This window comes from Dunckerocampus dactyliophorus, chromosome 1, assembly GCF_027744805.1.
Source record: "Dunckerocampus dactyliophorus isolate RoL2022-P2 chromosome 1, RoL_Ddac_1.1, whole genome shotgun sequence".
Taxonomy (NCBI): domain Eukaryota; kingdom Metazoa; phylum Chordata; class Actinopteri; order Syngnathiformes; family Syngnathidae; genus Dunckerocampus; species Dunckerocampus dactyliophorus.
The window spans coordinates 38,480,833-38,495,247 of record NC_072819.1 but is presented as its reverse complement, the minus strand read 5'-3'; the positions used below and the strand labels follow the sequence as shown (position 1 = coordinate 38,495,247).

The 14,415-nt window shown below is 42.6% G+C and overlaps 2 protein-coding genes across 8 annotated transcripts in view; one reads left to right on the top strand and one right to left on the bottom strand.

The window, feature by feature from the left end:
- Positions 1-9,483, top strand: part of lima1a (LIM domain and actin binding 1a) — a 27,118-nt gene extending 17,635 nt beyond the window's left edge. For 4 of the 7 annotated variants that reach the window (XM_054769444.1, XM_054769428.1, XM_054769436.1 and 1 more), the window contains 6 exons: positions 170-264; positions 3,837-3,902; positions 3,991-4,042; positions 5,489-5,535; positions 5,616-5,749; positions 6,662-9,481. In XM_054769444.1, the coding sequence (XP_054625419.1) occupies positions 170-264; positions 3,837-3,902; positions 3,991-4,042; positions 5,489-5,535; positions 5,616-5,749; positions 6,662-7,790 (1,523 nt within the window). In that variant the 3' untranslated portion in view covers positions 7,791-9,481. Of the gene's footprint in view, positions 1-169; positions 265-3,836; positions 3,903-3,990; positions 4,043-5,488; positions 5,536-5,615; positions 5,750-6,661 lie in introns of all 7 variants that reach the window. The other 3 variants (XM_054769415.1, XM_054769409.1, XM_054769420.1) reach the window with 2 other exon arrangements.
- spryd3 (SPRY domain containing 3) overlaps positions 1,294-14,415 on the bottom strand; it is a 65,961-nt gene continuing 52,839 nt past the window's right edge. The window contains exon 11 of the mRNA XM_054769478.1: positions 1,294-14,415. Within this exon, the coding sequence (XP_054625453.1) occupies positions 14,281-14,415 (135 nt within the window). The 3' untranslated portion in view covers positions 1,294-14,280.

Here is a 14,415-nt window from a genome sequence, read left to right as displayed (position 1 = left end):
TTTAAGTTCGAAAGATGAATTTGAGCTTTAATTCATGTTCCCGTCAACAACATGCATGTGCAATCTTCACCCGGTGTTAAGAGAAATGGGAACAGGAACAGGCATGTTGTAGCGAGATGATGAATCAGAGCTCTTTAACTCTGTAATGTGTGTCATCTTCTCTTCATAGATGGAACTCTTGCAGAGTCGACCCCTCTCCGGGATAGGATGGCACTCTACCAAGCCGCCATCTCCAAACAGGACATCAGTCCCACATCAGTCAGTGTGAGTACTGAAAACCCACGATTCCATGCAAACTAAGTTCCACCACCAAGCAGGTTGTATGTATTAAAAACCAAAATGCATGTGAACCCAGGAGGGACCCAGGACAAAAATGTTGGCAACACTTGTCGCGTATCGACAGAGTTGTTCAAAAATTGCAAGTTTTTTACTGAACCGGGACTCGCGGGTATTTGTTTGTGTTAACTCATGTACTTGCCCTGCTGCCGCCAGCTACAGTGGTGTGAAAAAGTGTTGGGCCCCCTTCCTGATTTCTTTTTTTTTTTGCATGTTTGTCACACTTAAATGTTTCAGATCAAAAAACAAATTTAAATATTAGTCAATGACAGCATAACTGAACACAAAATGCAGTTTTTAAATGAAACTTCATTATTAAGGGAGGAAAAAAAATCGAAACCTACATAGCCCTGTGGCAAAAAGTGTTAGCCCTCCTCTTGCCCCCTCCAGAAAGAAAGTAACTGAAATCTTATATCAGTCTGGAAAAGGTTATAAAGCCATTTCTAAAGCTTAGGGACTCCAGCGAACCAGAGTGAGAGCCATTCTCCACAAATGCTGAAATTACGGAACAGTGGTGAACCTTCCCAGGAGTGGCCGGCCAACCAAAATTACCCCAAAAGCGCAGCAACAACTCATCCAAGAGGTCACAAAAGACCCCATAACAACATCCAAAGAACTGCAGGCCTCACTTGCTTCAGTTAAGGTCAGTGTTCATGACTCTACCATAAGAAAGACACTGGGCAAAAACGGCTTGCAAAACGAAAACCACTGCTGAGCAAAAAACACATTAAGGCTCATCTCAATTTTGCCAGAAAACATCTTAGTGATCCCCAAGACCTTTGGGAAAATAGTGTGGGCCGACTAGACAAGTTGAACTTTTTTGGAAGGTGTACGTCTCATTACATCTGGCGTAAAAGTAATGCCGCATTTCAGAAAAAGAACATACCAACCGTAAAATATGGTGGTGGTAGTGTGATGGTCTGGAGCTGTTTTGTTGCTTCAGGATCTGGAAGACTTGCTGTGATGAATGGAACCATTAATTCTGCTGTCTACCCAAAAAAAAAAAAAAAAAAAAAAATCCTGAAGGAGAATCTCCAGCAATCTGTTTGTGACCGCAAGATGAGACGAACTTGGGTTTTGCAGCAGGACAATGATCCAAAACACACCAGAAAGTCCACCTCTGAACAGCTGAAGAAAAATAAAATGAAGACTTTGGAGTGACCTCGTGAAATTCCTGACCTGAATCCTATTGAGATGCTGTGGCATGACCTTTTAAAAAGGCGCTTCATGCTGGAAAACCCTCCAATGTGGCTGAATTACAACAATTCTGCAAAGACCAAAATTCCTCCACAGTGCTGTAAGAGACTCATTGCAAGTTATCGCAAATGCTTGATTGCAGTTGTTGCCGCTAAAGGTGGCCAAACCAGTTATTAGGTTTAGGGGGCAATCACGTTTTCACACAGGGCCATGTAGGTTTGGATTTTTTTTCTCCCTTAATAAAAACTTTGATTTAAAAACTGCATTTTCAGATATGTTGTCATTGACAAAAATTTTAATGTTTCGTCTGTGTGACAAACATGCAAAAAAAAAAAAATAAATCAGGAAGGGGGCAAACCTTTTCACACCACTGTAAATTAAAAAAGAACCCAGGTAACTTTAATTGTTCAACTTTAACTTTATTTGTATAAATATATTAACCTCGCGGGAAAAGCAACAGATCTGCTCCTTGTTTCAAATCAACTCTCCTTTCCATTTCCTGCTCTCCTTTCCATTTCCTGTTGTCGTCTGCGCTGTTGGCTAACCCTGAGGCGAGGGATGATTTTGATTTTGATGATTTTGTCGCTAGATCTGGCGACATTCCAACCCTCCTTGACACATTTTCCCAAAAGCGACTAGCAACAAATCTAGCGACTTTTTTGCTGGTGTCGTTGGGGAGTTTTTTGGTATTTGGGGACTCAAACGTAACAGCACGTATCGGTCTGCATTTTGTGTTCTCACTGAGCAACAGCGCGTGCTGTTTACAGGTCCGCCCTGCCCAAAAGGCAGTCACAAGCCGCTTCCGAGCCGTGGGGGTGGCGCTTGCCCTGTTTTACATAGCGATATCTAAAACACAAATGTTTCTAAATCTTCAGTAAATCTGAATAAAAGAGGGTGTGTTTTATATTTTGTTTAGTCTATTGCTATTACTAAAATGAAGTGGATTAACTTCCAATTCTTTGAATAAATGCAAGTACTTGATAAGCTTACTGCATTGCTATATTTATTGTGAAACTCAGTTGCTATTACAATTATATCTATTATAATACATACATATATGACATTAACATATGTTAATGTGAGCCATAGAATAAACACAGCATAGTCTGTTGGTTGTTCAATTGTGCTAATTTAAAAGTTCAATGGTAGAACTTTGAGAGGCGCTGGATAAGATGAAATATAATATTTTATTTTGATGAAATTGCACACCAAACCAATAACCAAGTTTATTTGTACCTCTGAAGGTAATTAAGGTGTTTTTACTCAATTTGTCTCGCCTATGTGGTTATGCGTTTTTCCTTTCTGTACAGCATTTTACATCATATGCAAATTATATGCAAATTAGATGATGGCGTCGTGTAGCGCCTTCTAGGACAGCCAATAGGTACTATTCTTACTGAAAAGTTGGCAACAGTGCGAAGAACCCGGAACTCATAAACCTACAGTAGACTCATTCACCACGACGGCATCAGGGTGCTGACAAGTGACTCGTGAACCTGACGTGGGCTCATGGGTTCAGTGAGTTGTGCTGGCTCACACGTTTCGTGAGTCGAGGAAGGAACGTGTTGCGCATGTGCGAGTTTCTCGCGTGACGTTGACACCGCATTGAGCCGTGACGTCATGTGAATATGACGTCACCGTCATTTTGAATGTGGTAAGAGAGAACGGGGAGATGGCTAATTCACGTTCTGCATGGAACTGGATCAACCGGTTTACAATACAAACAAGATCTCACGGGATTACATTTCACAAGTAAGACTGAAGTACTTTTGATTGTATTTGGCCATTATAACAACATTTTACGGACAGTATTTGTTGACGCTGTGGCATGACACTGTGGATTCCTACAGTGAAATAGCCTCTTTTGTAGAAAGGCGCTTTATTAAGTTTGGTGCATTTTCTTGCATTTGTTTATGGGGCGGATCTGCGTCCAAACATATCAATGAGGTGTTTGTTTAATGCGTTTGTGTATGGGAGTCTCGTCTGAGGTTTTTTTTTTTTTTTTTGCGAATGTGCGCTGTGACACTCGACTCGAGTGTATAGAGTTCTCGATAGTTTACCATCATTACTAGGTAGTATAGTATCAGGTCGTATCGCTTCCATGAGGCTTTTCCTTCTTGATGTCAAGAAAAACCATAACTTCAAAATTAACCATTTTCTCTAAAGTGGAGCGAGTGAGGGAGATGATAGATTTTTGTCACATTTGGTGTTCATGAAGAGGCTCCGGCGACACGTTACAGTTAAAAAGTACATTTTGCATAATAGCGGACCTATTTAATGTTCATGTTGTGTGTCTCAATCAGACTGATCTGCAGGACACTTTGTGCAGCAAACAGAAGGAGAATGTCCCACCATTCTCCTTGGATATGGTGAGGCCTTAACACTGTATGAATAACTGGCTGTCTCATGTCTGGTGAATGTCCTACACATTACTGATGCTGTTATCTCTCACTACAGAGTTCAGACACTGAGTCAAACGGCAGAAAAAGTTTTAGTGCAGAGAGCAATGGTAAGTTCTATGTACAATATTTCTGTAGTTGAAAGAAGAGAATGCAAGCCTGTACACATACTGTTGACTTACTAGTACAGTAGATCCCATGGCAAACTGTAGTTAATTCATACGCCCATAAAAATGTTCATTTTTGACAGATGGCTTGCGCCCCATGCAAACCCCTCCTGCTAGTTTGACGCTGATGTTCTGATTTTTGATAACAATTGCAATAAAAGTGGCGGCTGTAATGATTAGATTAGATTCAGCTCCTGAACCCTCCCCTTCTCTTAAAATGTCACTTTGTTTGCGACACAATCCGGGTTTAAGTCCCTAAATATGCCTCACACACCTACTAAATGCATTTAGTGTATAAAATGAATTGTTGCTCACTGCTAATGAATGATAATGTGAGATGATGGATGAACAGATGAAGTCGGAGGCACGCTGTAACCTTGAGCCTGGTCGTCAGGCTAGTGCTAGAGGCCAGCAGGCTATAGAAGGCATTTCTCGAAGCCACGTTTATATGAGCCACAGTGCTTGCCTGTTATAATTCCACTAACTTCTAATCATATCACTCAATCACTAACCTGTGTTCACGTCACTGCAAGTTTTGAGACCAGACTGACTGTCGAAGCTTGTGCTTCCGTAGCCAAACAAACTTTTCGTCTGACAGCACCAGGGGTGCCGCCTAAAATTCTGGGCCCCATGGGGGGGGGGGAAATCACCTCGGGGTCCCCTCTTGGGCAGCGTGTTGTCACCATATCTCTAGGACCTCAAACTAACCCAACAAGAGCTTTGCATAACTCTGAACCCAACTCTAAAGGTTTGCAAATGTCTTGCTTCTTATTGTTCACTACTACCAGTGTAATATTTACTGCTAGTGAGTTGTCCATGCAAGTCTGCATATACTGCAGTATGCGATTCACTCTTCACTACAGTTCACAGTACATTAACATGTACATCTGCCAACAAGAAATCTGCCCTTTATGGCGCCCATGCACCGCACACAGCTATGGTGTGTTCCAGGACCACCGAAGGAAGTACGAAATCTTAACACTTGATGAAAAAACATTTAGTGAAGCAAAAACATGTAAAAGTTGTGAGCTTTCTAACAGCGGTACAAGTATGTTGTACATCCATTCATCCATTTTCTATGCCGCTTCTCATTAGGGTCGCGGGCCTATCCCAGCTGAATTTGGGCGACAGGCGGGGTACACCCTGGACTGGTTGCCAGCCAATCGCAGGGCATGTTGTACATTTGACCTGTACTATCTCGGAATTACTTTCTGCAGGGGAAAAAACAGCCTATTTTTGGAGAAAAAAAATGAAAAAGGAATTGACCAAAAATGTGTAAATTTGTGGAGACCCACTGTAGTGGAAATTGGTAAATTACACATGAAATAGCATTAATAGCACCACCCAGTGTCCAGATTTTATAATTGTTTGAACTATCGGTTGCCACAGGTTCTGGTCCTGGCAATGCTGTGTGTTCTCTGGCCAAAACTCCAAGGGTAAGACACACGCGCACACACACACACACACACACACACACACACACACACACTCATGAGTAACTTTACTCTTTGTGCAGAATTTCCGTCTGCCGGTGAGGGAGACCTGCGTGTCCTGTCAGAAGACAGTCTATCCTCTGGAGAGGCTTGTGGCCAATCAACAGATTTTTCACAGCGCCTGCTTCCGCTGCTGCCACTGCAACACCAAACTCAGGTGAGCAGGTCACAATCACAAAGGCATTTGGTGACATACTAAGTATACTCTGTCCGATCTTTTTACGCAAATAACAATACCCATACTAATACAAACAGGAGACTGCATAAAGTAGCTATTTTCAAAGTGTGAGGTGGGGCCAGGAGATTTCAGGGGAGGCGTGGCAGCTTGAGACTAAGAAAAACATGTATTTTTAATGTTTGTTTTTAGTCAAAATCAACTGATTTTTAGTTACTGCGTAGCGAGAGTAAACAGTGGGGGCGGCAGAAACCCCTCAAGAAAAGACATTTTTCACAGGTGTAGAGGAGGACCCAACCATTTAATAAGCTCACTTTTTGTGAGTATATTTTAGATACTCACTGCCATAATAAAACAAAAAGTAAAAACAAAAACTATTTTATCTAATGGCCAGGAGGGGGCCGCTCCACTGGTTGCCAAAGTCTGGGAACATTTGATTACAGTAATTGTTTTAAAACCTTCATATATGTTAAAAAAAAAAAAATTAAATGGAAATATTTTTCTCAGTCGTTGGAATTTATTTGACTGTGCAGTGTACCTGATGTCAAGTCAATTTTTTATATAAATAAATAAATAAATAAATAAAATTCGGTGTGCCAAGTTATCTCAAGGCACTTTAGGTTGGAGCAGGTCTGAAACAATGCTTCTCATGTTAAAGAAAACCAAGTGAACAAGCGCTTTGGCGACGGAGGTGAGGGAAAAACCACCTAATGAAGAAAATTTGAACAGAACCCAGACTTGGGAAGGGGCGGCAGTCTGCCTGAATCGGTTTTGTTGAGCGAGAGAGGCAGAGAGTAATGCTGCGGTGTATTGGTAGATATTTATGCACTTCATTTTGGTTTAAGATCATCAACACCTGAACTGTTACTAACTTTGGCTCCCTCTCCTGGTTAGTTTGGTCAATTACGCCTCCCTGCACAACAATGTGTACTGCAAGCCGCACTTCTGCCAGCTCTTCAAGGCCAAGGGCAACTATGATGAGGGCTTTGGCCACCGGCCCCACAAGGAGCTGTGGGAGAGCAAAGGTGAGGGCGGGGAGATCACATCACCGCAGGCCAACGCTTACACCAAAACCCCCTCCCCTGGCTCTGAGCTGGAGAGCCCCAGCGTGGAGGACTCCCCACTGGCCAAGGTCAACGTCCTGACTGCCACCATGGAGGCTTTGGGACAAGGATCCCCAGAGAAGACAGACAGACCCACTGAGACACGCAGGCTGAAAATCTCCTGGCCACCACAACCGGAAGGTGACACTGGCCATAATGGAGCTGCAGTGCATGTTGATGGGGCCACCAGGCCGATGCGTGCAAAGTGGCCCCCAGAAGAGGACACCTCCTCCTCACCATCTGAACAAACTAAAGGAGCTTCCTGCCAGCGGAGGAGCTCCTCCTTGAAGGAGCGTTGCATGCCCTTTACTGTGGTGGACCAAGCTGATGCTGTTGAGACCAAGAAAGATTCTCCACCTGCAGTAGACCAAGTGCAGGCGGAGGCCCAGAGCATTGTGCTGCAGCATGGAGGACCTTCACTGGACAACCACACACCTACTGAGGACAGCCTTGAGGACGTGAACAGCACTGGAGAGGAGGGTGACGAAGACATGACTGAGAAGGATATAGAAGACCTGGGAGAAGAAAGTGACGAGATGGTGGAGAAGGAAGGTGAAGACATGGTGGAAGAGGAGGGTGAAGACAGGCCACAGCATCATCTCCCCTGTCAGGAGACTGAGGTGGCCCCACCTCATCAACAGCAGGAGGAGGAGGAGGAGGAGGAGGAGGAGCAAATGGATGAGGAAGATGGTGGTTTGGAGGAAGTGACACCTCCTACCAAAAACGAGATGTCTTCTCCTGAAGAAGAAGAAGAAGAGGAGGAGGAGGCGGCGGCTGGTAGGTCGCTACAGGATGTGGGCTTCTGGGAAGGGGAGGTGGAGGAGGTTGAGGACAAGGGGGAGCTGGAGGCGCTGACTGTGGAGGAAATGATAAAGCAAAATCGCTTCTATGACGACGAAGAGGAGGAAGAAGATTTCTAAAGCTGACTTGCTTGTCCCCTTGTTGCAGTGTTAAGGTCGAACACTACTGAGCTCTTGAACTGTGCCTCTTTTCTACATTCAAAGCCATTCCAACATCAGTTTAACTGTCCTTTGTGTTCCTATTTAAGCCACCCATATAAGAATGAATATTGTTACACACAAATGCCTAAAGATATGATGTATTTTACACTTACAGGAATTGGGGCCTAAAGATAGCTTAAGATTACTATGAGAGCTAAAACATTTGGGAAAACATTTTTAAGTAAGTGCTTAGTTTTTAAATACAAGAGAGTGACTATTGCCACTCAATGTGCAGTCACAAAAACATGCTGTTTAAATTTTAAACATTTGACTGAATGATCTGATTTGAATGTACGTTTTTTTAAACAAGGGTGCAAATAGCCTTGTTTTACTACTGTTGAAATAAATTGTGAAGAACATGCGTTTGTCTGAGTCACTAATTGTTGTAATAACGCTTAACAAAAAAAAGAGTTTTGACTAAAATAGTGTTGTGAAACAGTGTTTGCCCCCTTCCTGACTTTTGTTTTTGTACGTTTTTCATACTTAAATATTTCAGCTCATCACACAAATTGAAATATTAGTCAATGACAAGTGAACACAAAAAGCAGTTTTAAATGAAAATGTATTACAGGAGAAAACACATCCAAACCTACATGGCCCTGTGTGAAAGTGATTGCCCCCTAAACCTAATAACTGTTTGGGCCACACTTGGCAACAACTGCAATTAAATGTTTGTGATAACTTGCAATGAGTCTCGTACAGCGCTGTGGAGTTTCTTACAGCAGAATTCATGGTTTCATTTACCACAGCAAGTCTTCCAGGTCCTGAAGCAGCAATACAGACCATCACACTACCACCACCATATTCTACTTTTGGTATGACTTTTTCTGAAATGCGTTACTTTTATGCCAGATGTAATGGGACACACACACCTTCCAGAAAGTTACTTTTGTCTCATCAGACCACGTTAGACTCCTGATCAAAATTTTAAGACCAGTTGAAAAATTGCTAGAATTTGCATTTTGCACATTTGGAGCTTAATGAGGTTTTTAGTAGAGCTACAATATGCAAAAAACAAGAAGGGGGAGTGAGACAAAGCATTTTGAAAAAGTAATTTATTGAAAACAAACTGAAATAGGCTGTTTATCAGCTGATCAAAAGTATAAGACCCTCGCTCAAAAAATAAACTCTCCAAATCAGAACAAAAAATGTTCAGTAGGACTCAATGAGTAGCTCTGTTCTTGTTAATCATTTCAAAAATTGGTTTGGGCATGCTTGATGCGAGTGTTTCCAGGAGGCTAGTGGGAACATTGCTCCAAGTGGTGAAGATGGCTTCACCAAGGGCATCAACTGTCTGGAACTGATGGCCATTTTTATAAACTTCCCCTGCCATCCATCCCCAAATGTTCTCTGTACGATTTAAATGAGGGGAACATGCAGGATGGTCCAAAAGAGTGATGTTATTCTCCCTGGAGAAGTCCTTGGCCAAGCGAGCATTGTGAACTGCAGCGTTGTCCTGTTGAAAAACCCAGCTGTTACCACAGACTGTGACTTGATGGACAGCCAATTGGATCCTGACTTTTTTGTTCCATAATGCTCAGGATCTTTAAAAAAAAAAATTGAATGACTGATTTACTGCACCCAACCTCAGCAGCAATGGCACGCTGCGAGAGGCCTTGCTTATGCAGCTCAACAATCCGACCACATTCAAAAAGAGAAAGCTTCTTAGCTTTAGCCATCAGGAGGGCATGACAGCGTGAATGCCTGACAGAAAATGAACATTTTGAGCAGATTTTGGCTTTTATAGCCTTTGGTCTTAACCTCATTAAGATCCAAATGTGCAAAATGCAATATTTTCCCAAAGATCTTGGGGATCATCAAGATGTTTTCTGGCAAAATTGAAACGAGCTGTGTTTTTTTGTTCGGCGGTGGTTTTCGTCTTGAAACTCTGCCATGCAGGCCGTTTTTGCCCAGTGTCTTTCTTATGGTGGAGTCATGAACACTGACCTTACTGAGGCAAGTGAGGCCTGCAGTTCTTTGGATGTTGTTGTGGGGTCTTTTGTGACCTTTTGGATGAGTCGTCGCTGCGCTCCTGGGGTAATTTTGGTTGGCCGGCCACTCCTGGGAAGGTTCATCACTGTTCCATGTTTTCGCAATTTGTGGATAATGGCTGTCTGGATTCCCAAAGCTTTAAAAATGGCTTTATCAACTTTCCCAGACTGATAGATCTCAATTTCTTTAGATCTCTGCATGATGTCTAGCTCTCGAGGATCTTTTAGTCTACTTCACTTTGTCAGGCGGGTCCTATTTAAGTGATTTCTTGATTGAGAACAGGTGTGGCAGTGATCAGGCCTGGGTGTGGCTAGAGACATTGAACCAGTTATGATAAACCAATTTTGTTTGAACGGGGGCAATCACTTTTTCACACAGGACCATGTAAGTCTGGATTTTTTTCCTCCCTTAAGTTTCATTTAAAATCTGCATTTTGTGTTGAGTTGCGTTGTTATTGACATATTTCAATTTCTAATATCAAACATAAGTGTAACATGCCAAAAAATAAACCAGGAAGGGGGCAAACTCTTCTTCACACCACTCTGTCAATGACTGAAAATAACTATTGAACTTCCAAGTCTAGTTAATTTTATCAGATGACCATTTGTGTATACCTGTGTGTGTGTGTGTGTGTGTACCTGAACCTGTATACCTGTAGCAAAAAACAAACCCATAGTGTGATTCTATAGGAAGATCAAGAGTTCCAGAGAAACATGTCTTGATAGTATGCACTCTTTTGATGAAGACAATGGTTAAAGCGATGAAATCACAATGATCTGTGTGATACAGCCCAGCACCCAGACGCAAACTAAACCTTTCTCATTCAAGAACGATTTGATTGTGCCCATTTTTCAGGACTGAGGTGAGTGTTTCTTTGGCCTTTACGGAGTTCGACACAGCTGATTAAAGATGAACCATTGTTTCCTGTTATCCAACATGTAACACTTGAGACACAACACATGAACAATAAAACTGCAGTTTCATCAGCAACTGCAAATCTCCCGATTACACAAATCAAGCATTTCACTATTACTATTCCACTTTTTTTTTTTTTTTAAACCAGTCTCTATCTTAATTTTTAAAGTGTGGATTGTATGCACAAGTGGTTTGTGAAGGACCACACTGGCAACAATTAGAAATGATATAATCCATGACAAAATCGATGCAGTGACATAAAAATCCATGTTATTGTTTTAAATGGTCCGTCTTACAGAGAGTTTTGAAAGTTGACTACTTTTCAGCACTTTTGACAACATTCAACTACTGAAAAAAAGCATTTGCAATGTCGACCTGCTTCATTACATAGAAGTATAATGTGAATCACAAGCAGCAAAATTCTGAGAGAACATTTCAACTGCACAAACTACACTGACATGCAGGTGAGGTCCAAAAATGTGATCCCTTACTAATCAGTATTGCCATGTATAACCCTGGTGTGCAGTCTTTACGGTATGCCACGAAAGTGACAACACCCCTACACATCTCTGCAAACATTCCACCTCTTCATGGGACAAAACTAAAGCAACAGCACTGTCCCCTCAAAATAACACAACCATTAACGTCTAAACTGCTGGCAACAAAAGTGAGTACAGTACAACCCTGTGTTAACCTGTACAGATTGGGCCCAGTTAGCCATTTTTGTCTCCTCGGGGGCCATGTGACTCATTAGTGTTAAAAGGTCTTGGGTGTGAATAGGGAGCTGGGGTGTCACATTTGGTGTTACAGCTCTCACACTCTCGCATACTGGTCACTGGAAGTTCAAAGACCAATGAACTCTCCGAGGATGTGGAAAGAAGAATTGTTGCTTTGCGTAAAGAGGTTCTAGGCCATGTGTCAAACCCAAGGCCCAGGGGCCAGATGTGGCCCGCCACCTCATTAAATGTTGCCCGTGAAAGCCTGGGAATAATGTGTGTCAATAATGGACTTGACCTTTTCCCTTGTAAATGTATTTCTTTCATTTGGACTATGAAAAAAATTGTACTGTGTGCAGTTCTTCTAAACTTTTATTTTATCTGATCATGCAACAAGAAATTCCAACCATTTTTTAAAATCCAAAATAGATAATTGAATGTCTGCTTGTCAACACTGTATATTGATAGTTATAAGTGGCCCTCTAAAACAAGCTTGACACCCCTGTTCTAGGCTATGACATGATTGTCAATACCCTGAAACTGAGCTACAGCACCACGGCCAAGACCATACAGCGCTTTAAGAGGACAGCGTCCACTCTGAACAGGCCTTGCCAAGGTCGACCAAGGAAGATGAGTGCACAAGATCCACGTCATATCCAGAGGTTGCGTTTGTAAAATAGACGCATGAGTGCTGCCGGCATCGCTGCAGAGGTCCGTATGCCACGCTCCTCAATAAAGGAAGCCTCTTGTAAAGGTGATGCACAAGAACGCCTGCAAACAGTTTGCTGAAGACAAGCAGACATATTGGAACCATGTCCTGTGGTCTGATGAGACCAAGATACTTACCGTATTTGGTACAGTGGTGGCAGTCAAGTGAGGACAAAGACAAGTGTGTCTTGCCAACAGTAAAGTATGGTGGTGGGAGTGTCATGGAATGGGGCTGCATGAGTGCCATCGGCACTGGGGTTCAGTGAGGGAAACATGAATGCCAACATGTACTTTGACACCCTCTCTTCAGAAACTGAGACATTCCAACATAAGGACCCCTAAGACACCAAGAATCTGAGGGTAAAGGTGATGAATCTAAACCCTATTGAGTATCTGGGGGGCATCCTCAAACGGAATGTGGAGGGGTGCAAGGTGTCTAACAGCCACCAGTCATGGAGGCCTGAAAGAGGCTTTCAGAGGCAAACTGTGAAGTTCTAGTCAACTCCATACTCAAAAGCGTTAAGGCAGTGTTGGAAAATAATTGTATCCACACTAAATATTGATAATTTGGGCACAATTTGGGGTGTACTCACTTTTGTTGCCAGCAGTTTAGACATTAAGACTTGGGTGTAGAGTTATTTTTAAGGGACATTAAATTTACACTTTTATTCAAGCTGTACACTGACTACTTTACAATGTATCAAGTCTTGTTTTCGTGTTGTCCCATGGAAAAAAAAAATCTAACAAGTATTTGCAGAAATGTGCGGGGTGTACCCACTATTGTGACACACTGTAATTCTAAAGAACATTTGCCCTCCTAAAAATGTTGCTTGGTCACTAATGGCTCATCATGTGACGGTTAAGTGTGATCCAATTGGGCTGAAGTTAGCCTGCGTGTGCGTGTCAGCTTTGTGGCACCAAAAAACCTGAGTAAATCTTCACAATATCCAGCGTGCGCGTGCACACACACACACACACACACACACACCATCTGAGGATGAAGGATGAAACACAGTTGTGTCGCACAAGGAGCATTTGTCATGCAAAGAAAATGTAGCATAAAATACGATGAAAAATATCACAAATACAAAAGGTATAACTATTGAACCCTCATTGTAATTTTTTTATTTTGAAAATGTAGAAACGTAGTATTAAATAGATTGGCCACGCCAATTAAAAAAAAAAAAGTGATCATTTGTAATATTAGTTGCGGTGAGCTATTTAAAATGTTTGGTTGGTTTGGGGCAAACTACTGCAAGGTTATATACTTTGCAAATAAATAGCATTTACAATGAGGGTTGAATCATTAGAAGTTCAACTGTATTTGTGACGCCTGTGTGACGGCCGATTAAACCAGAAGATGCGTTAATTGGCTCTGTGGTTGTTTTTATGCCTGCATGTTGTAAGAGGGTGTCATTTTTGGCTTATGTGATCTCTTTAACCACATCTTAAAGCAATTACTACATAAAAACAAAGCACATTCCCTGATTGCTTTATGCAGAGAGTTCACGTCAATGTTTACCTATGAAGAAAAGACACCGGACGATGTGGTTCCAACATAAAACCAGCTCATGGGAAATGCACAGCATCTTTGTTTGGTTGCTGTAAAGTATTCAGATATTATGTGCACATGCAAACGTTTCTGTAATAATGATTATTATGGCTTGAGCCGAAGGTTAAAGCATGTCTGTGCTCTGGCACTGGGGGGCGCCCTCTGCCAGCGAGAGAGGGGGGGGGGAGTCAGAGCGGCTCTGAGCGAAGACATGGCACAAGTGTTGACTCTGCTCTGTTTTCCTTGGAGTCCGGTCAAGCGTAATAAAGTGGAGCGAGGGTGTCAGACCTTAGTGATGACAGCCTCACACAGCTGACAGAGAACAGGTTGCATAGGAATTACAACCTAATGTCATCTGTCTGTGATGATGTGCTGTGATGGCGAGGACATTTACAAAAGAGTGCGGGTCTTAAATAAGTGGGCCGAGGGGTGACTTTTAGCACCACACGTGGCTACTGTGGCCGAGCTCTGCAGCACAGCCTGCTGTTTGCAGAGAGCCAGCAGCTCATCAGCGTGGACGTTCAGCTCATCCACTGAGGGGATGCAAGTCCACCTTGACCTTCTCTCCATTACTCAGCATCCCCACAGTGGGGTAGAGGCCGCCAGGGGGGAGCGCCATCTCTCGCCGACCGACTAGCTTCCCGTTTCTTGTGAAAAACAC